Source organism: Dermacentor variabilis, chromosome 4 (assembly GCF_050947875.1).
Source record: "Dermacentor variabilis isolate Ectoservices chromosome 4, ASM5094787v1, whole genome shotgun sequence".
In the NCBI taxonomy this organism is placed as follows: domain Eukaryota; kingdom Metazoa; phylum Arthropoda; class Arachnida; order Ixodida; family Ixodidae; genus Dermacentor; species Dermacentor variabilis.
The window spans coordinates 95,224,147-95,248,209 of NC_134571.1; the positions used below are offsets into that span (position 1 = coordinate 95,224,147).

At 44.8% G+C, this 24,063-nt stretch overlaps 1 protein-coding gene across 1 annotated transcript in view; it reads right to left on the minus strand.

Annotated features, from left to right (window-relative positions):
• Window positions 1-24,063, minus strand: part of LOC142579532 (uncharacterized) — a 374,181-nt gene that overhangs the window by 115,836 nt on the left and 234,282 nt on the right. The window contains exon 3 of the mRNA XM_075689850.1: window positions 21,973-22,084. Within this exon, the coding sequence (XP_075545965.1) occupies window positions 21,973-21,991 (19 nt within the window). The 5' untranslated portion in view covers window positions 21,992-22,084. The remainder of the gene's footprint in view (window positions 1-21,972; window positions 22,085-24,063) is intronic.

Below are 24,063 nucleotides of genomic sequence, written 5' to 3' on the forward strand. Positions count from 1 at the left end.
GAAGAATTCTGCACTTCATGGAGCCGCTAGAGCAGCCACGATACCAGAACAGACACGATACCTCCATTCGAAGTAATAATGAACAGGTTACAGAGGCTACCTCTATAGCTTGCGATCAATTTAGAAAGGCATTGTAACACGTGAAACGCGGAAAAGTGGCAGGAGAAGGCAGAATAACAGTCGACTTGATCAAATATGGAAGAGACATCATGCTAGATAAGCTTGCCGCCCTTCATACGAAATATCTCAGGGCTTCAAGGGTCCCCGAAAACTAGAAGAATGTAAACAATATACTAATCCACAAAGCGGGAGATGTTGAAGAATTGAAAGCTTATAGACCCAATTAAATACCAATACTTCCAGCATTGTATAAAATATTCAACCAAGATGATTTCCAACAGTATAAGCATAACACTTGACTTCAGTCAACCAAGAGAACAGGCTGGCTTCACGAAGGGATACTCTAATATGGATTACATCCATGTCATCAATCAGGCAATCGAGAAATCTGCAGAATACAATCAGCCTTTCTATATGGCTTTCATAGATTATGAATGGGCATTTGATTCAGTAGAGATACCAGCAGTCATAGAGCTCTTGCGTAATCAACGAGTACACGAGCCTTATGTAAACAGCTTGGAAAATATCTACAAAGATTGCAGAGCTTCCTTATTCTCCGCAATAAAAGTAGAAAGATACCCATAAAGAAAGGGTCAGGCAAGAAGACACAATCTCTGCAATGCTATTCACTGCATGCTTGGAAGAAGTACTCAAACTATTAAACTGGGAATGCTTAGAGTAAGGATCAACGGCGAATGTCTCAGCAACCTTCGATTTGCTGATGACACTGTCCTGTTCAGCAACACTGGGGACGAGTTACAACAAATGATTAAGGACCTTGACAGACAGAGTGTAAGCGTGGGGTTGAATACTGATATGCGGAAGACAACGATAATGATCAATGGCTGGGCAAGGAAACAAGAGTTCAGGATCACCAGTCAGCCTCTAGAGTCTATGAAGGAGTACGTTTTCCTGGGTCAGTTACTCACAGGAAGCCCTGATCACGAGAAGGAAATTTACAAAGGAATAAAAATGGGTGGAGCGAATACGGCAGACATTGTCAGATGCTGACTGGAAGCTTACCATTATCATAGGAAAGAAAGGCATAAAATCAGTGCATTCTACCGGTGCTAGCATGTGGGGCAGAAAACTTGGAGATTGATAAAGAAACTCGAAAACAAGTTAAGGACCGCGCAAAGAGTGACGGATCGAAAGTGATGGGCGTAACGATAAGAGACAGGAAGAGAGCGGTGTGGATCAGAGAGCAAATGGGGATAGCCGATATTCTAATTGACATAAAGAGGAAAATGTGGAGTTGGGCAGGACATGTATTGCGAATGTTAGGTACCCGGTGGACTATTATGGTTATAGAAAGGGTTCCAAGAGAAGGGAAGCGCAGTCGAGGATGACAGAAGACTAGGTGGGGTGATGAAATTAGTAAATTGGCAGGTGTAAGTTGGAATCGGTTGGCGCAGCACAGAGGTAATTGGAAATCACAGGGAGCCTCTCCTGCAATGGACATAAAATAGGCTGATGATGAGATAAACTTATGGTTCGCATTTTTTTCTTTAACTCTTCCTCGTGTGAGTGTCTGTGCGGCCTGTAGGCTTCTTTGGATTTTTTATTACATATTTATTTTAAACCAAATTTACTTTTTGCCCATACGTGAAATGGGAGTAGCCGGAGGCGTACTGCTTCCAGCCTCTCCCGTTAAACCCCATTTAACCATGCCTACCCACTTACCTACCTACGACATTAAGCGCAGTCAGCCCAATTTTCATCGGCCCGGTCTCCTTCTGTATTCCTGTCAATGAAAACGCCTCAAAACACTCAGGGCAAAGGACTCAACGCATAATGCGGTCATTGAAGCCACAACGTATAGGTGAATCTAGTTTGACAAGCTGGCGCAGAGAGACATGTTACCGTTTACGAAATACCAGTAAATATAAAAAAATGGCTGCATGTCAACGATTATATCTCTACCAACACACGTTTTACATTCGTAGTTAACTACAAATATAAAAGGTCACTGCAGTATCAGCCATTTCAGCCACCTGTTTCAACTTTGCGTCACATATCCATACCAGCATTGAAGGATCCTCCAGGCATCAACACAAAGAAGCGGAGAGACATGTGGTGGCATACAGACGTCTAGGCGTCCCAGACAGTGATTTTGTAGCGATGCCATTACCGATGCTATTTCTTTTCGTGCTTTCTGCGCTTCGTCAATGGGCAGTGTTGGATCTGGAGGACAATCCCAATTGCTGTCCCCCAGATATTGGACCTTGCCGTTGGGTGCGGGAGTTGGCCGAGGTTGAGGAGGACGTCGGGATGAAAAACTGAAAGTTTATTTACATTATTTACAGTGAGAGGACCAAGAAATTAACAGTCATAGAGTCATTACGGGCCGACAGCAACTCGGACGCTGCGGCCCGTGGCAAGAAGCTTGAAAGAGATGAATGAATGAATGCTCTCTTGCTGCTCCCGGTCTGTGTCTTTTGAGCCCTTAGGTGTCTCGAAGTCACGTCACGTTCGGCCAGTCGGCGAGCCCGTTCAGGTGACGCCATTTTTGGCCAATTGGCGAGTCCGCTCAGGTGTCGTCATTTTCGGCCAATGATAGGCGCCCGTGCGATTGTGTCACACCCGGCGCACAGGGTCGCTCCTTGGGCCCCAATTGTCCGAGGGCTTACTTCTCTCTGCGGTATTGCCATCCTGACTTGCAAGCGCCGTCACAATAGGCGGTAAGGGACGACGTTTCAGTGCTGCAAAGGAGCTTTGCTCGGGCCCTGCGTTACCTGGAACCGTGCCAGGCTCTCGCTACACTTTCAGGAAGAGTCAAGCAGTGAATAGCTCCACCTGCGGCGCACGAGATGGGGGACGCCAACTCGTTTGCACGTGCCGCGCCTCGGGAACTGGGTAGATGTGCTTCTGCGCTCCTTAATTAGCTGTGACGCGATTCGATGTGGTCTGGTGAACTCGAAGTAGGCTCAGGAAAAGGTCCCGTATCTAACAGCAGAGTGACGCTCCGCCCTCACTATCAATGGGGACCAGCCAGCCGCGAACGGTGGAGGATAAGAGTGGCACAAATGAGTGGAATGCATCGATACGAAATTGCGATCTTTCGTTCTCTACCTTGAACGTGACATGCCAGTGCAGGAGCGTACATAATAGGTGCGCACAGCTATAGTTACGACTGCTTTAGGCACACGATGAAGCGCGGAATTTGCTGACGTTCCAAATTCGCCGTTGAGAGGGATTGGACTAACTGAAAACAGAACGGTACAACGCGAGAGTTCACCTCACAACTGCATATGGGATGGAGTAGCGCCGAAATGAGCATGACAACGCAGGACTTTGCTTACAGAAATACAATTTGTTGCAGCTAAAGGAAACATTAGCGTACGACATATTGCTTTTACTAAGCTCGCTCAACTCATGCTAGCGCTGCCATAGCAAATTAGAGCTCTAGCACTCTCGATATTACTGTGCCAGAACAACATGGGGCAAAACAGGAATCATTACGACTGCCCTAATTGCGCTCGTGTAGGACGCCGGAGTTCTTAAGAATGTTAAAGCAACAGAGACGCGGTACGCGATTTGCTGGGCGTTAACTACGCGCCTCTGAACTCTCCGAGCGTAAAACAACGCGTACGAAGAGAGAAGAACGGGTATTCGAAGCCACATCTAATAACGCACAATTACACAATGCTCCGTTGCTAAAAAGGCGCCGTACATTTGCGGCACTCTCGTGTAATGAGACGTGCGCGCTGTGGTTTGCGTTGGACCACACATTGAGGACAATTAGAACTCGCTTAGAACGCGCAGCTCGCAGATAACTATGTTTCTGACAAGTTGCAAAAGCGTTACAAGAACACGCTCGCAACTGCGGTCGCACGACTAATACAAAAGAAACATGTTCATTAGTGCCAACAGCAGCGCTGTTTGCAGTCACCCCTGACACCGGCGCTCGGCAGTCGGGCGAGATTTGCGCGCTTGTAACAATGAGCGCTCCAGGAAGAAAGAGCGCCCGGGGACGTTCAGCATACTGAGAAAGTAAGTACCAACTAAAATGCGTCTCTTCCTAATTTTTCTTCCTTCTTTTGCGCGAGGGAAACGTAGGAAGTATTGTAATTCAAAATAAATACCAGTAGGCGAGCGTTTATTGTCGTTCTTTATTTTTTCACGAACGTGCATCAAGAACGCTTGTTTTTTACCAATCTTCAGTTTGTCATCTTCCTAGTGAAAACAGCAACGCCATTTCAGCTTGCGATCGCTATCGTCATAAAGGGGACCACAGGTGATTGGGTCACACTAAGGACACGAAAGCGCCCTGAATGAGTGCTGAGCCTTGCCCACACGCAAACAAACACGCGAAAAGAACTGGAATCAATAGGAAGCATCAGCCTTCACAATTTGAATAACTATTGAGAACGTTGCAATAATTAAATTATGGGGTTTTACGAGCCAAAGCCACGGTCTGATTATGAGGCACGCAGCATAGTGGAGGACTTCGAAAATTTAGACCACCTGGGGTTCCTTAAGGTGCAGCTTAATCTAAGTACACGGGTGTTCGCGCATTTCGCTCCCATCGAAATGCGGTCGCTGTGGCTGCTGCATTTGGAAAGTAGAATAAGGCGCTTAGCTACATATGTTTTTTACGTGGGCAACCGTTAAGAGTGGCAAGAATGTCGACGGAACCCTCAGGGAACGGTAAAGATACTTAAGTTCGCGTGGTGATCAGTGATAGGGCCCTTACGAGAAGAAAAAAAGAAGGAGAAAGAACACTGACAAAGAAAAAATCTGCCTCCATTCTATCCTGTGAAGGGGGATGCGATGTACAGCGAAGCTGGTACAGAATTGGGGCGGCGGTGCGTGCGGCCAAATACCACCGCGGACAAATGCCACCGACGTTACACAAGCACCACCACCACAAGTGACGTGGTGCGCAAGTTCAGCATATATCCTCATTCTGGTAGGTCCTCCGCCTAGCGCAAGTGCGTTATTGAAATAATTGAATTCCTCCAAATAAAATACATAAGAAAATGCGTAAAGTGCGACCTACAGACATCCTGCAGACATGATACCATGGGACTGTAATTTGAATAAACGAGAAAACGTAATTCTCCTACGCGGAAACTCAAACATAAAGCCTTCCGGCTGCCGTTTTGTTTTTGGGCCCTCCGCCTGGCCCAAATGTGTTATTGAACTAATTGAATTTCTCAAACTAAAATGGGCTGAAAAATTTGTCATTTACGACCTACGCGCAACCTACAGGAATGATAGCATAGGATTGTAGTTCGAATATATAAGAAAACATAATTATGCTACGCGGAAATTCAAACACAATCCGCTGTTCCAGCCGCCATTTTTTATGTGAGTACACCACGAAAAATCCCAACCAACTAGAGGCTAACAGCTTCGCTGTAAAATTCTGAAAATGGTTTGGCACGAACTACGTCCACCGACTTCCTGCGTTCATTTAGTGTGGATAACTGTGTTTTTTGTGTCATTGCTCGGCGAACTCTAATCTATCTTCGTACGACACCGAGCGTATCTGTAAGAGACAGGATCGTTATCTGACCACCCCTCTTCTAGGAATGTCCGCTTATCTTATTTAAACATACAAAGAAGCCGGTAATACAACAATGGGCTTTGGCGTTTTGCCGCCCGGAAAGCGGCATGGCGCTTTGTGAAGCCATATCGAGCTACAAGTAGGCTGGTGGTAAGTCAACTATTTTTTTTCTAGTTTCTATGAAGATATAGCTACGCAACCAAAAAAGTGTGGTTCGAAAAGCAGTTAGCATGAGCAATTCAGTGCAAAACAGTTATATAGAAACACATGCTGTGCGTCACCAGTACCGCGACATTAATATAAATCCTACAGTATCCTAAAACTTAGCGTCATAATAATGCTAGAGATTCAAGTCGCGTTTACTTCAGGCATAAGTGTCGGCAACGTAATGCACTTTCGATGACAAGGAAGTTGCCAAAGATGGTTAGGTTGCGCAATGGTGACCAGTGCATAGAAGACGCCGCCCACAGCTTTCCTTAGTTACAAGCAAAATATAAATGTTTTTCTTTCGTGTGCTTTTCCAGTGTGCTGCATTTTCTTCGCGTTTATTCGCATTATATAGTGCTTTACATTCGCTGTGAGCCTGAAACTCTGGCGTTTTGCGGTTGACCAGGAGGTTGTCGGTTTGATTGCTGGCCGCAGCAGCTGCAATCGAATGTGACTAAGGGAAAAGCACTATCGTGCATATAAATCACAGAGAAGGTAAAAACAAAACGAAAATTGGGGGGCCAATCCGCTCTGTGAAGGTTGAATGCCAGCGAATGTGTCGTTGTGCTCCCAGATTCCCCCCAATTCATGGTGTAAACGAGGTTGGACAGCAAAGCCAAACGAGTGCAAGAAACAAAACACGTTTCTTTGCCCTTTGCGATTGAGCATACTTCATAGTATTAGCTCAATGAAACTTGGAAGGACTGGAGTTTTATCCTAGCGGAAAGATGTGAGGCTTGCCTTTTCCCTCCCGTAGAAGCCTATGTATTGACAACAAACGGGAATTCCACAACATTTACAACTTCGCTGTGAACTACCTCATTATGAAAAGTAAATGAAACTGGGCGTAATGATAGAGTTGTCTTAGCGGCCAGTTGTCACGTAATGTTGGGGGGATAGTTTTGATAAAACAAGACTGACGATATGTGCACACACGCGTTCTCATATCATATCTGTTATTAAATGCGCAAGAATTTTTATGCATACTCAACGAGAAAGAGAATAAACTTGCTTATTACATAAGTGAAGCTTTAGAGAAGCGTCCTCATTCTAGAATGCCTTGAGCTCGGTCAGCCGTAGCTGATTCTCGAGGTCGGAGCTAGCCAAGGCTTCCTCCCAAAGCTCGTTGGTTTGATAAAGGTTCGGAGGATGTAATGGTGCCTGTCTGCGACCCCCATCCCCACACACACACACAATGTGCCTTAGGGAAGAGGGTTTTGTGCAGAAGCGGCTTTGCGGAGAGAATTGTGTAGGAGCTATGAGGTGATTTCTGGTTGGTTGGGGAGAATGTATTAACTTGTAGAGCTTGGAGGAATTTCTCTTGCTCTCTAGGAAGTGATTTGCGTTGGGGTGCGTATGTTCTGCGAGTAAGCTCGTAATGTTGAGGCCTTGTTACGAGACTATAGAGGATGCATGCGCTCGGGTTCGGATTCCTCGGCCTCGGTTCGGCGATCAAAATCTCGAACCACGCAGTTGGCGACATTGTTGCCAGGAATGCTGGGATGAGCTGGTGCCCAGGTGATTATGACTGATTTTGTTGGTGGCTTTTGATTGATGATTTTGAACGAATTGGCGTGAATTCTGCCGCTAGCAAAGCAGCGACACGTTGTGACTTCAACCTCTGTTTGGGAGAGCGAAAGGGCTATCCGCTTCCTAGGCTTGGATGGGATTGTTTCAAGGGAGTCAAATACTGCTCCGATGTTCTTTCTTGACGATTGGCTGATGTCGGTGATGATGGCTGTTGTCGCTGCACGTCTGGGGCAAGACCCCACATCGGTGTAAGCTGTAGAGGGTTGACTCCCGTATTGCTTGTGTATGGCCCAGGCCTGGTCCTCCGTTCGTTGTACGTGGTACACTGGGTGCGTGTTGCGAGGTAGGTGATAAATTTGTCCGTCACGTAAGACAATGAATGGCTCATACTCCCTTAAGCAATGGCTCATACCCCTGTAAGCATACACCTGAGAGTCTACTGATATTGAAAATGGTGCTTATTGATAACTAATTTACTGGAAATACATATCCAAGTCATGAGACATAAACTTTTCTACAGAATGAAGATATTTTGCATTAAATTCGGGAGCTCAGTTCTTGCACGTGCAGATTCGTTGACGGACACGAAAAATCCACGGAGCCCTAGCCATAAACAGTTTGGCTGGAAAATATATCAGATTAATCCTGAAAATTGCACATAATGGCCTCGCAGCCAAAGTGCAGATTTGGTACGTACAAGTTGGTGAATAAATCATCTTGTCTTACCAGAAAATTTACGTCAAATTAGTCTTATTGGTTATTTTTTCGTATTTAGAGACCACTGTCTCATTTTGTGAAGCTCACTATCAACTTCCACCTGCCCGTTCGGTATAAACACAATTTAAATTTTCATACTAGTAAGCACAAAAGTTACCTGTGGGCTAGGGAACAGCGCTTTGAACGGCGCCTTTCTTTAAATGCGGATAGCTTTGTTGGCATCGTCAGATCAGTTTCCTTTCCGGCTATTTGGCCTATCCAAGTACCCCACCAAAAATGTGGGCCGTTAGCGGGGTATGTGCCCACTGGGTATTTAATTCTCTTCGATGAACCTCCTTGATGTCAACTTGGGTCGCTGTGCATGTGCCATTGGGTATGCGCTGACTTCACGGCGGCGCCACCAGATGGCGCAGCATGTCCACAGGGAAGCGCTAGAGAGGATCCCGGCTGATGTACGTGCAGGCCTTACACATGACGCGTTTCGGCTGTTCGCACACTTGGATACTCATCGTGTATGAGTTCCACTCGAATATTTTTTTTGTCTAACCACGTGCGTACGTGTAAATGCATTCCAAACTTCGACAGATGAATAACCTCGGAAAGACATTAGGAGCAAAGAACGCGCGAGATATTTGAAGCATTTGCTATCCACGAATATGGGGAATCCTCGGTTAGTGAACCCTCCGCACTTTTGTTAAAGGAAATGTTGTCATATCTTAAATGTGATATGTAAACACGCCCTACTGCTGTACACTTGAGATTGACCGCATATACCTATGTAGCATTTCACTACGAATAACTTATCATTGTTAAGTTAGCGCTTGTGCATGTTGTCTCCTATTGTCTCGTTAAAAAGTGTTGTTTCTTCGCCAACTATACATACGTTACATTTTTTCCTGCTCCAAAGCGTATCAATTCAATGTTTCAACTTGACGATTAGAATCGAAGATGCGAGCTTTTCATTAACTTCAGCGTCGTAATGAGATCGCATATGCCGTTTCCAGACGTATTCTAGGCATCATGAAACGATGAATAAATGCTTACTTCCGTGTGATCGCCATGCGTCAGAACCTTGAGCCTCTCTCGCCAGGCTCTCTGCAACGCCTATTATTCTGAAACTAATCATCATGCTCATCTTTCTGCGATTAATATATTTTGCTTCTTTCTAGCTAAGCCAGGCGCCCTAACCAATGAGCCCTCCTTCGCGGCCTGTTTTTTCCAGACCCAATGTTCGTGCAGCAGCGGTAGTGGCTTACTGATAAATGACAGGCAACCACAAGCAGCTTACACAACGCGTCTAATTCTTCGGGTCAGTTCGTGGTCTAGTGAAGGAGCAACACAAACCAGAGAGGGTAAGCCTGCCAATACACCCTTCTTGAGAGGACGTGAGTCCCCGAAGAAGGCGTAAGTGGCCTGAACGGGGACACGAATGGGACACTTACCGAGCAAGCGCTTTATCCAGACACTCGGGAGGGGATCAAAGACGGCGTCCATGTGGCAGAACTCGCAGATCATGGCTTCCGAAGCGTAGTTGGTGACTTTAGCATGGCGAACAGAGGGGAATACAGGCGAACGCACTACATATGATAAAGGCAAAATAACAAACTCCGACTCATCACGGAGGATAACTTTATCCGCAAACGTTTGCGCAAAAACTTCTTCCGGTGAAGGAAGCAGGAACGCTCCGAATTGCGAGATGTTGCCTCAATCGTGCAGACACGTGAATTGCTTTGGCCGCAATATCTCCTTTCGCCCTGTAAGAGCTGCAAGAACTGCACGACAAATGTTAAGTCGCACAGCTGCCGCTGTAGGTGCTGCGTCTGAATTTTCTTCTTTTTTTTCTCTCTCTCTCTATAAAGACCGTAATCGCGCTTTCATGGTTAGTGCGTGATTAGTATTGCTTCTTTTACAATGGTGACGCTGCAAAAGTGAGCTCAACTACGTTTTACGTCTACCTCGGAAGTGTGTTTAAACGATAAATTCCGAGTTCACTAGAGACATCATAATTGTTGAACGATATGGAGTTGCTTCCTCATAGTACCTATATACATAATTTTAAGATGCAACCAAAATACTCGAATGATGTCTGTCGACTCTGGCGAGAACATCGCGCCCGCGAAGCGAGAAGAAATCGTCGTTCGAGTACTTGAATTTGGTTGCACCTTGTTCATAGTGATACATCTTATTTCCAATCGTTCCTGTCAAACCGTCGTAGTTTGAAAACAATATTAGGCACTCTAACCTTTAAATAAAGACTTGAATACGATGAGTGAATTTAAGGGAAGTAGAAAAATACATCTAACCTTTCTGAATAAAATTTCTAATCTGCTTATATCATAAAATAGCAAACCGTCAGCACCAAACCGCCCTCCCTTTCTCCCAACCATTACGAACGTCTCGCCGTTTGCACAACAACCGCTCCTTCAAACGTATCTTTGGGCGCACAAATGCCTTCAATTCACCAGCTTTATCACTAGCAATTGAACTATGGAATAGTCTCCTTGATAATGTTGTCGACATTCATGACCCTGTTATGTTCCGTCATGAAGAAACCCCTATATTGTCGTCACCAGTTGCTCTCATTAATTTTCTCTTAATTATGTACATGCTTCTCGCCAACTTTTGTAGTTGGCAACGTCAAGAGATGTGCCCTTACATTAGTTTTGTAAAAATTGACGGTGTTAAACGACGTACCCTTACATTGTGTATGTCTCCATTCATTCCTATAGTGTATTTAGCGTTCCGCTAACTATTATGTAACGTCGCCTCGTTTTGTGTACGTTAGTATACGTCTCATATACACGTTATCACCTTCCATTCCTTAGTGCTTCCCCTTATGAAGATATACATTGTATAATCGCCCCTCACACAATACTCCTGCTGGAGCCTGTGAGGATTTTTGAATAAATAAATAAACAAGTAAATAAGTAAGTAAATAAACAAATAAACAAGTAAATAAATAAATAAATAAATAAATAAACAAATAAATAAAATGTCCATATGGCAACTTGTTCAGATACTTCCACCTTTGAGACAGCAGTGCGATTACAGTATACGGCGCTGAATATTGTACGTACGTGTCGTAAGTGGACTTTGTGTGCCTATGCCTTCGTTTTACGCGACGACAAAATATTCGGAGCCTCTCCCATTCCACATCGAATTAAAAAAATAATAATATACGAGTAAAAGTACACATAGCATTTTGAGCAGCATCGTTAATTAGATATTCGACGATAACAGACGGACACTCTGCATAGCCTTCACACACCTCCTCCATTGCACATCTCCCCGTGCTACTTATTCATTTGTTTATTTATTTGTACACTACAGCAGACCTTGGCGTGGACCAAGCAGGAGCGGCATACAAATGATAATAAAAGATAATAACATTAGCAGACGTAAACTAACAGTGCGCAGAATACCAATACAGTCCATCAGCTGCGAGTACAAAGCAGAGAAAGAACACTTGATGATGTAATGAAGAAATCCGCCCCCCCCCCCCTAAAAAAATAAATAAAGTGAAGAACATATGTAGAAATGAATCATCAATACCGTTTAAGCGAAGTAAAAGAACAATGACGGAAAAATCAATTTGGCTAATCAATTGACAAGACAGCAGTGATGACAATAATTCAGATGGTCAATGGAATCAATACTGCTTAGTAGCGAATGAGGTAAATTGTTCCAATTCGTAATCGTGCGTGGGAAAAAAGAATATTTAGAGACGCTAGTTCTGGCATTATGAGGAGTTAAAAAGTCAGCGTGACGATGCCGTGTTCGGTTTGCCACCATTGGCGTTACAAAAGGCTCTGAAGTGAGGGAAAGGAGGTTATTGTTAAAAAGAAAAGGAAATTTTAGTCGCTGGATTTTCTTATCATTTCCAGCGTTTAGATATCATGTTGTTTTATTAGTGCTGCCGGGGAATCAGTCATGTGTTACTTTGAAAAAATAGATCTCATTGCTGTACGCTGAATTCTTTCTAGTGCATCAATGTTAGTTTTAGTGTAGGAGTCCCATCCTATGTATGTATATTCAAGTTTTGGTCTTATTAGTGATGTGTAGGCTAAATGTTTAGTTTCAGCGGGAGCTCGTATTAGTTTATGACGTAGATGACAAAGTTTACTAAAAGCTGACTAACACACGTTAGTAATGTGTGTGTTCCAGTTTAGGCTATTTGTTAAGGTGACGCCAAGATATTTGTATTCTCTCACCTCGGTTAGCGGTTCGATCCTAGGGCATAAGGAAAAGATAGACTATTTAATTTTTTTGTTATTTTCACGTATGCTGACTTGTTAGCATTTAGTTCCATATTTAAGCGACTGCACCAAGAAAGAGATATTGAAGGTTATTGTTCAGGGTTATCTGATCACCGCGGCCGGTTACTTCATCGAACAGCACACAATCATCGGCGAATAATTTTATTTGAACGGGTTCAGTGATTCCGCTGATAATGTCGTTAATATATATTAAAAACAATAAAGGATTTGAAGGCTACCCTAAGGGACACCTGAGGTAAGTGGGAGTTAACGGGAATGGTCAGTGTCAATACTTACAACTGTTTTCGGTTAATGAGGTACGCTGAAACCCAGTTAATAATGAAACAAGGAAGGTTAATTAATCGAAGCTTTTCAATCAAATTTGAGTGCGCCACAAGGTCAAATGCTTTCCTGAAGTCTAAAGATATTACATCTACCTGGCCGGATTTCTCTAAAATATTCGCAAGAGAATAGATAAGCGATGTTAATTGGGTTGCAGTGGACAAACCTTTTCGACAACCATGCTGAGAAGGTGAAAGAACATTGTTATCATTTAAGAATTTAGTAATGAAGTTAGCTATCATGTGTTCTAGCATCTTACAGCACGATGACATCAGCGATATAGGGCGATAGTTATTTATTAGTGTTAGGTCACCCTCGTTCGGCCAAGGCACTTCACGCGCAGTTCGCCAGTCAGTAGGAAGGGTTGCGGTGGATAATGATGCACGAAAAATAATAGCAAGAACCAGGGACATCATTTCTGCGTATCGACGCAGAAACACGTCGGGTATGCTGTATGGACAAGGGGTAGATTTGGTTTTCAAGTTAAGGAGCATGGAAACTACGCCCGGTACAGATACAAGTCCCGAGTTTGCACCGGACAATAAAGAAGTAGGAAACGCAGGGTCATTTGTATTGGACATAGCGGAAGTATACGTTGAAATGCTCCGCAATACTTTGCTTTTCGACGATGAGAATTGCACCATCCACTATTTGTTCCATTGGTTCGTGTTTTTTTTTTTTTGTTGTTGTTGTTTTACTGAGGAATGCCCAAAGTTTTTGTGGCACTGTGCCAATAAAATTGGGCAAGATAGGATTAAACTAATGCTGTTTAGCACGCCCAATAGACGAGCTCAACGTAGCTTGCGCTTTCTGGATTTCTGTTCTAGGGGCGTACTTTCGTCTCCAGTGTTTCATTTTTCTTTTCAAGTGAATGACTTCTCGCGTGATCCAAGCATTAACTTTGGCCGTTTTCTTTGTTTTACTTGGTACAAAATTTTGAATACAGTATGTGCAAAGTTCCTTAAACCGGTCCCAAAGTGCTGCAACAATGTTTCCTTGAAAGCTTCTGAAGTGAACATCTAGATAATCTAAAATAGTTTCGTCCTTGGCACATGAAAAATCCTTCACTAAAACACTTTTCGTTCTACTCAGATTGCATTTTTTCAGGCAACATGAAAAACACACCATTTCATGACCAGATATTCCGCGTTCAACCGATACTGAGTATGTGACGATTGTTCTACTCGCAAACACAAGATCAAGTACTGATGACGAAGAACCATGCACGCGCCTGGGTAAATTTACAACTTGTTGTAAATTGTGGCATATGATTATTTCACGCATATAGCTGACATGGGGAGCAAGTACCGCACTAAGAGAAATACGTTCAAGGTTAACTCCTGGAAGATTAAAGTTTCTTATTAAAATTTTTTAATGTTCGAATGGCATCATATGCGCACGCAAATTACTCTGAAATTGGGATGGTGAGCCGGGCGCTCGACAAACGGCAAACAATATGATTGTACCCAGCAAGAACCCTTTATGCTAATAGCTTCTACATCGTCAGCCCGAGGCAAACGAGTGGCTAGGGTATTTTTCTTTACCAGCTCCTCTCGTTGATCTATCACGACGAGAAACACGATGACAATCCGGGAACACGTCTTCATCATTGATTCCGCTGTGTAGCCAGGTTTCTGTTAAAATAACTATGGGCGGATTATAGCCTATGATAACAGCCTCGATTTGTCCAGATTTACTGACACTGTTACGGGCATTGGTATTTAAAATACGTAGTTCTTTATTACCGATGATGTGAAGTCAGCCTTTCTTAGGATTGTTGTATTTTCCCATTTTTTTTCTCGAGTTTCTCATGTCCTTCCAAATTAAAACGTTGCCATTTATACGAACTTTCTCATTGATTAAAGCGACTTTTCTTCTTTTTTTTTTTTTGCTGTCTTTCTTATGAAGCACTCTCCCACAGAAGTTTACGCTTCTTGAGCGAGCTTTGCGAGTAGTCATTTTGTGCAGATGTACCGGTACCTTTCAATTTGTGAGCATTCTTCATAATTTCCTGTCTTTCTTCGTAATCTTGAAAGTAGAAGATAACTGGTCGTGATTTACCAGGCCTACCAAGGCCTGGTAAATCTGACAACTGACTTGCATGCGACTTTAAGCCTAGTGGAAAAAATGTCAGTTAAAACGTTGCGGCGCAGCTCTGCCTCTGTCGCGTCTTTATCCTCTGATACACCAAAGACAACTAAATTGGAACGTCTACTCCTGTCCTGTAAATCAGTAATCTTGGCCTCCAAGAATTTTACCGTGAGTTCAAGGCTGTCTACGCGTGAAGTTTGCTTTTCTATTTCTGAGAAACGAACATGCCAATCCACAAGACGTCTTTCCATGTTTGTTTGTTGATGGCAACGCCATAACAGAAGAGCCGGCAGGTTTACAAATTGGCTAATCTCCCTGTGTTCCCCTCTCTTTCTCCTCTCTATTTTTTCATTGTACGGTTTGCCCGTGGCCTCACATACTGGCGTTTATCCGCTCCTATAGCTGCACCTGTTTCCCTTGCTTCCTCTGCTGCTGCTCTATCGTACGCGTCTAAGAATCTTTGATGACTAAAATAATAGTTCATATGTTTTGACTGCGCAAGTCCACGTTCCGTTTTGCAGCCAGTGAAATTAAATGCTGGCTGAGTATTGTAAGCAAACGGAACGAGAAAAAAGAAACGCCAAACTGCCTCACACTCCACACAGGGTGCTGCCAAATAAAATGAAACTTTGGCCAAAAGGGGCCTCTCGCTCGCCTCCAGCGCCTTAGGCAGCGCGAAAGCTTGGTGAGCCTCTGGGATGCCAGTCTAAGCGTATTTGTGTAGCACTTGTAGCTGGAACTGCGCTCGTTAGATGTCCCTAATGAGACAAGGAACGCTGTACGCCGATCCAAGCACAAGCGTCGCCTCCCAAACAACGTTGGCCCAAGTTCGCGAGGCGTCTGAACAGCGATCGGAATTCTGCAGTTCAAGGCAAATGTGAGTTGTATTACCCCTGGTGCTGCAGTGCGTAGATAAAACGAAGTGCCCAGCGAGCGAAGTGCCCAGTAGTGGCTACGGATAGTTTCTAACAAAGAAATGAGTGTTTGTACCAGTAGGCTGATATTCGGTATATTTTGAGCAAGTGAAAAAAAAGGAGAGGGCAGAAAGCATTTTCCTTAACGCTGTTTTTATTTAATCTTCTAATGAACGTTTCTCCCTCAGCCCTCTGTCTATTTAAGTTTCGTGGTCCCTAGCGCATATATGAATCCATTTTATGTATTTAAACACAAGAGAACGTCCATAAAATTGTACAGTTTTGTTATAAAACACTTACCCACTCCTCACTTTCTGGTACTTCATTTATTATTGCTGTCGTGCGTCCCGATTTCAGCACAGACACGCAAAGGGATATGATCGGATGGAAGCCAGCATACACTACGTTGAACTTCAGGAGGGTGCTGGATAAAAGCTATACGATGTTTTAATATGGAGACAGATAGAAATAGAGAGAGAGAGAGAGAGAGAGACAGAGAGCAAATACAGTGGGGCTAACTAGGTACGAGTTCCCGGTTTGTTACCCTGCACTGGGGTGGGAAAAAAGGGATTAGAAGGGAATGATCTCGTTATGAGCTAATGCCTTAAATGCGAACAGAGAGAGCTCTTCGGGTCTTGATTGACAAAGGTTCATAAGATAGTCTGGCACATTACGCTGGAGAAATTACTCCTCAATTTTGTCGCTCCACTTCTCAATTATATTGTTTTCTTTTTTTTAACAGTTAGGCGTTTGTTTGCGTCTCGATGTATTTTGCTCAACATAGACGTTAAAACAAACTAGCATACACTGAATCTCTTCAGTAACTTCCAGCGTGCCCTGCGTTTCATAGCCACATATTGTGTAGTGAATATCATTTTGATTACGTCGCGTGACAGGCAATCGATGATGCACGTTCGGTGCGATCTTCTCATTCTGTAATTAGCAACAGAAGAAAGCATGTACATGCATGAAAGCCTGAAGAAGTATGCGAAAAGCATGGCTCGAAACTGTTACTTCGTTGTAATATCTGTTCGGCAGCATCATTACGTCTTTCTTTTTTCTCCGTCGTTCGATTACCTTTTGAATATGAGATCGCGCGAGTTGGTCCCCATATTGCCCGGTGCAATCCCGACTATCAACCCTTCCATCGGCACGTGACTTATCTCCCGAGTAGCGCCGCCTGCCCCTCCATGGGAATGAGATCCAGATACCCCGCCGTCTTTACAGGACTTGACCGGCTGTCGCTTGTTATCGCGCCAGGCAAGGCCAACGGGTCTTCGGGACTAATGCGCGCGCTATGGTGGTTACATTCAAACCCCTTTGCCTTGAGCCCGAGGGATCAAAAAAGTACTGCTCGCAGACCGCACGCCGTGCCCGGAAAATTAATCGCGCAGCATCTCTACGGCTCTACCGACTCAGATCCCCAGCGCGCAAGTTCGGCGGTCTGCGCGCTTCCAGTTGTTTTGACGTTCCGTCTATCGGATGGCCGGATTAGGTCTCGCTGTAGCAGATCCGCGAACAACGCTGCTTAGCGCTGCAGTAGATTCAAAGAATAAGCCCGCTGGCTTCATTTGTCCATTCGTTTTTCTTTTCTCGGGTATCTAGCCACAGATTAGGCCAGCGTTGCCTCAATATTTGTTTTACACGATGATCAAATTATTTTTTTATCTGTATGAACCAACTTTGCTACTTTTCTTTGCTATTTTGTTTCGATAGTGTTGTTCGCGAGCTATTAGGTATCGAAGCACAATTAAAGCGGCACCAAACGACACTGCAGTGAGGTTCTCCTTCTTTCTTTTCTTTTTTGTATGTTTTAGTGTTCTGCTCTTCAAGAGGAAACAAGGTATTTTTTTCTAACACCTAAAACGAGTAGCAGGAATAGTGAACGTTTAGCTCGTGAAACAATCACCCTAAACACTCGTTTCAGCTTGAATTCTGAATTTATGCGTCACATTTGTTTAAGAACTAAGTCCGTGATAAAACTTTTTATATGCACAACCTAAGTGAGTTGACAGTAACCGACTTGAAGTATAGCTCTGAACAGCGCTTTTGTGTCAGCACAAGGCTTGCAAGTTCACTACTCCTATTCCACATAAAAAAAAAAGCATTAAAGGAAATCCCATTGGCTCTCCGAGCGTCGGGATATGCAGTCATCTGTTTAGTTTTGTGAACGCTTCTCTCTTCTTTTTCCTTTCTAATTAGTTGAAGCGCTGGACGAAAGGGCACCTTGGAAGGACGGCGAACGATCCCGTTACCCGATGCTTGCGCTTTCCCGCATGGCAGCATTCGAGGAATGGTCGCCCATGCTGATGATTAAAGATATTGATCCGTGGATTAGTGGTGCTTGATACCTATGTCCACAGTTTCGTGCAAGCCCGAAGTGAGCTATAAATAATATGTCCCATGGTACAGGTGCGAAGCTGGTCTGTGGATTTTACCTGCTAAATCCGCTGAATTTGCGTATCAGCCTAGACAGAAAACTCGAAATACTGTAAGCTGATTCTACCTAATGGAAGCACAAGTATAGGCTGGGTGCGACAACACTGTTACTTCGGCATAATTATCCATGACCATGCCTCCTGGCGACCCACCGTTAAATATGCACAGCGCAAGTCGAAGGCTCTTCAGAAACGCGAGGACACCTTGACTGCTAGGGGAGCCTGCTGCAACCAGTCGATGTCCACGTAGCTATATCAATTTTCTGAACTCCCTGGCATGAAGCACGCGTCTCTAGCTCTGAAAGTCTCATTGCACAAGAGTAACGTGACCATCGGGCTCCCCTCTTCGTCATTTTACACGAAAATGTTTATGCCAGGCACCACTGGAAGTATGTCTCATGTACGTACGTCACGCAACCATGACGCGAATCCGCAATATGAAGATGATTCACCGTTTTGTGCCTATGTAATTGCTAGGAAAATAGGCAATGAAAGGTTCTAAAGGTTTTCTTTAATAATGAAATTGCGCCCTTGGTGATGTTTATTTCACGAAATGATGATATTTTCATGTATTTTGTTTTACCACTTGGTAATTCCATAGAAAACATCGCCGGCACCTTGGACACCTATGAGGGTAGTAAAGATGGTAGTATGTGAAAGTGCCTTAATTAGGGCCCATCTCGGTCGGCGTCTACAGAATGGCGTTCATGGCGCTGTTAACAAAGTGGTAAATGAAGCAGGCTAGGTGACCATTTATCTCCATCCAGTTTCAAAGGGGGATGTCAGTAAACGTCATCATCATCATCATCATCATCAATGTTCTCTGCCGGAATCTAGCGAAAATCTGTCTCACGTAGTACGTACGTCACGCCATTGTCGTCCCGCTAGTTGCCTGGTATTCCCGATGACGATAGTTTGCCGTTCTGTGACTACCTAATGGTTAGGTTTGCTTTATTTAATAAGTGCTCTTGATGACGCATATTTGTTGACATGAGCATGTTTAGTTGTCATTTGTTTTATCGCGGGGTAATCTTGCAGAAAACAAGGCCGGCAGCTTGGACCCCTATTGGGGCAGTAAGGACGGTACTGCTTGGACAAGCCTATTGCGCTTTCGCTCAGAACGCGTCTACGGGCGACGGCGTTCCTGGCGCGCTCCCCGCTCGACGACGGCGCCTCGGTGGCTCACGCTATTTTCGTAGGTCTGCTCGTCTTTGAACGTGTGTTATGGGCGCGCACGCGTGACGGCGCCAAAGCCCTTAACTGTATTCCCCATTTAGCTCCCAGGTGAAGCTCCCTATCGCAATTGTCTGAAGTCAGTTATAGAGATATGACGCGGATAGCCAAGTTGCGAGCCGAATCGATGCCACAGCCAGAAAAAATCACAGCTATAGTGCGGCATGCCTGTAGGCTCAACTGGCACCGTTGAGACTATGGGCAGCTGGAAATCTAGAGGCTGATCGACTGGCCTCTACTTGTGCTCATAAAAACTGTGGCCGCGCAAAAATTTCTGTGTCAGTTTGATGACGCTCGTCTGTCAATGCGCTGCTATAGACCCGGGCAGCACTCTGACTTCTGCTTTCTCTTTTTTTCTTTGTGTGTTAGTATATTTCGTTCATGCCTACTCTTTTTTAGCTTACGTTAACTCGCCTGCCTTCTTCCAACATTTAGGCTGTCTGTGCTACATGACGCATAGTGCCACTTCTATTCAACGCTGGGCAGTCTACTAAGCTCAGCCTGATTAAACTCCCTGCCTTTCCCTTGCGACCTCTCTCTCTCTTTCCGCTCGAAGATCTTTCGGTGGCCACTCTCCTGTTCGAGTTCGAAGTTACCTGCGGCGCACATTAGCGAAAACAGTTTTGTTCCAAATAAACCGCTTATCTTAAACGCCGTATGTATGTGTTCTATTATTGTCACACCTGATTCTTTATTTCGAAAAAGTGAATGGCCATTCAGTTCTTCGCGGAAGCAAGCGTCGCAGCCTGCTGAAGACCAACGTCTCAATATACCGATTACTGCGTGAACTTCTATCAAAATAAAACCTCGCCAACTTTTTTTTTCTAAAAATAATTCGAGGTTTTACGCACCAACACCGCGTTCGGATTATGAGGCACGCACTACAATTTAATTTAACAATTTCTCCATCTGGGGAACAACAATAATTTGCACTATCTGAGGATCATTATCATGCATGTAAATCTAAGCACACACGTTTTTTTTTTTTTCATTTCGGCCTCATTCACGCCGGGGCCGGGAGCAAGCCCGCGACCTACAGCTTAGCAGTGCAACGCCATAGCCACTGGGCTACACCGTGGTTGGTTTTCTTTTCTAGTGTCCTAAACAAAGGGAAAACAACATGTGTGGTTATATGCGGTTTTAGCGTACCTAAAATCAATCCTTCCGTGGATTCGAACCCTCACCGAACGAGACAGAACCGAATTAGGAAACATGCATATTTAGCGCATGAGAACAATCTTTAGCAGACGGCTAATCCTCGCTGATATGCAGGTCCTTGTAGAAAGCGCGAGTCAGTCTCAGAGTCGACAGTTTGGGGCCCACGCTACGAATAAGTACGTACCTGTATGCTTAATTTCGTCTTTCTTTTTTTTACGTGTGCGCACACAGTCTAAATATTATGTGTACGCTGATATCAGACTGCTTTGGCCAGCTGTACACTTGCCATTTTGAATCGAGAAAGTAGACGGACGCTTTACGGAGAACAGTTTCTAAAAAAAGGTAGCTATTCTTTCGTACATTTAGGTTCATGAGCTTGAACGTCGCTAGCTCTCAGAGCATTTACACAATACATTTAAAATGAAGTGTAAAATCATTAGTCAACACGCCATCTACAGAAGTTCTATATACTTTATGGAAGAACGTGCATAAAGTTCGCACACGGGCTGTAATCTACGACACTTTTGTACACGGGAAGCATTGTCAGATTGGCTGTACGTCACCGAGGACGAATAATGTTGTGCCACGCACGCACGCAGCGTGCGGGTTCGTGCACTTTCCGCGAGCTGCCCTTTTCGAGCGCCGCCGAAGTCGCAATGACGCAATGAGCTGTCGCGATGCGTGTCAATTTGCCCGACGCACGGCAACGCAGAACTGCGGCCCCTGAGCAGTAATGAAATCAGCTGATCAAGCCAATAAAGATAAAACTAGCGGTTAGCCTTTATACGCTCGGTTATATACTGGACGTATGACAGACCTGCTCTGGTACGGTCGGCCACGAACGCGGCTTCTGGGGTAAATAATTTCCGGCCGTGAACACGAGCAAATCGCGCGACTGAGTACGTCTCTGGCTCGCGCGCTTCCGCGCGGAAAGGCTGCTTCGAGTGAGAAGGCCGCGGGCGTTGTGCATTTCCTGTATAAGCGAGCCTGAACGCTCAAATAAAGCACTTGATAATGATTGCGCTTCTCGGCGACGGCACAGGTCAAATTGCCTAAAGTTCGACTTGTACTCTGCAGCGAGCTTGGTCACTCCCCACCAGGTTGCGACAGGGTGCTGTCGTCAAAACTCCGGAGCATCAGGTCTACAAGAAGTATCGCGGTCGCGATAACAGCAGCGAGTGTGTGGTTCCAAGAAACTTCCGGTCACGAGCGTTTTCAGTGTGGTACGTCGGAACACAAAAAAAGGAAAAGAAAAACGACTTTTTAGGTTATTTCCATGTACGAAAAGCTTCTTTTTACGTATTCGCATAAAATATAAGCGCATAACGTCTCAATACTACTGCACATACTTTTTTGCTCGTATTACAGCAAACATGATTTGAAATAATGTGACTGTGTACAGAGGAAAAAGTCTTTAAAATATGTCTCTAATTTAAAGCAGAACTGGTACTCACCGTTGTCCTTCCGGCTCATCAAACATACCGGGCTATGCTCGTGGGCGTCGCCGGATGCGGTCCAGGGCCTGTGCTTGCGCTTCGCGCGAGAACACCAGGACAATAGCGGCTGCTGCACACACGTGACAAGATCATGCAGCATAACGCAGTAAGTCGAGTGAAGGGGTGACTCTGCCAGGTCAAGCTGCCTCGAAAGTTGCGATTGCTGTACAAAGAACAGGCTTTAGCCTTTAAGATATTTCAACTTTGAAATCTGTTGTCTACGGCGCGATTCCACCCACATAAATGGCAAGATGGGCTTTAGTTCTCTGTAACGAAATTCAGGATACGAGAAACATTACTGCAACACACGCAATCGCCAAACACATAAGGTATTACGGGGCCGCGCAAGACCACTAATGTTTCTTCAATCAAAACATGCACTGCCTATTTCGAAGCTACAATATTCGTACAGCGCAGTTGCACATGCAGGTACCACTTCTTTTTGTTCTTTATTATCACTTCATTTGTCACAATTGCTAATATTTTCAAGAGAGAGAGAGAGGAAAAGCAAGGAAGTCAACCAGAGGCGAGTTTCCAGTTTGCTACCCTGCACTGGGCCGGGCGATATAGGGGCTGTGAAGACGACAAAGAGCTAGAGGAAAAAAACGAACAAAAATAAGAAAACGAAAGAGAAAAGAAGGAAATGGGGAACACAAAATGTGTTCCAATAACAGGAGTTCTCACAGGCCGGTCGATCTCAAGAAGCGCACTAGCACTTGCACGGCCGTGTGATGCGCCGTTAAATCGCGTCAATGTTTCAGAATTCTTTCTTCCGACAGAGGCTGGTCGTCCAACTGGTTCAGCACGACCAAAAGTGATTGTCTCTGCAGACTGTACTGCGGGCACTAGCTAAAAACATGACGAATCGTTTCCGTATCACCGCAATGGCCACATGGTGCAGTGTCGGTCATCCCTATGTGGAATGCGCAGGCAGTGGTAAACGCGACGCCCAACCATAGCCTACACAAAAGGGTCGCGTCTCTTCGAGGAAATCTTGGTGGAAGCTGGAAGATTAAGGATGCAGGGTGTATAAATGGGCGTGCATAAAATGTGGTTCATTCCACTCTGACGTAGTGCAGTGGCGTGCAAGTAGGCGGAGCATCCTTGCAGCATCTATCCTAGACATCGGGATCGATAGGCGGTTCTCTTCTGCATGAGCTGAACGAGCCGCTTGATCGACAAATTCGTTGCCGATTATACCACAGTGGCTTGGTAGCCACTGAAAAATTTTGTCCTTTCGCAGTCAAGTAGTGTATGGCTTCTGTGATTTCGAATACCAACTGTTCATGCGGACCGCGCCGTAAGGCTCACAATAAACAAAGTAGTGCCGCCTTCGAGTCGCAGAAAATCGACCATTTGTGTGTTGATTCGTCATTAATAACATGTAGTGCGACTCAACGCGCTGCGAATTCTGCTGCCGTCGACGTTGTCAGTGGGATATTTTCAACATGATAGTGGTGGCTTTTGCTGGAATAACGACTGCTGCGGTAGAGCTCTTCGGTCAGACGGAGCCGTCAGTTTCTATGTGGGTGTAATACCGGTACTTCTAATTTAACTCATTTAATACGAGCAAGGTAAGCTGTTTAAAAGCCGGTGATGACATATGTGCTTTGTTCCGAACGCCAGGTACTGTCACGTTGATCTTTGGTTTAATGAAGCTCCAAGGAGCAGTCGAAGGTTTCGCGGCAGGTGTAAAGCAAGCTGGTATAGCCTCACGATGTGCGGACACCGTTCGGCAGAACGAGACACGTGGTCTATACGCAGGTAGAGAGGCTAGATAATGGCAAAGAGTGCGGGCAAGGTGCCTCGCATGCACTCTTAGTGTTCCAACTGTGATGTGCGTCTTCGTGGTGATGTGATGTGCGTCTCTGGCGATTCCAATAGTTGCCACGGTTGACGCACTTCGAGTAAGACCTAGACAAATCCTCAGCGCCTCAGTCTCAACGCTTTAAATAGCACGTAGGCTTGTTTTACTTGCGCTAGTCAATAGTGGCAAGACGTACCACAAGAAGCCGAGAAAAATTACCCAATATAGTTGTAGCATAGCAC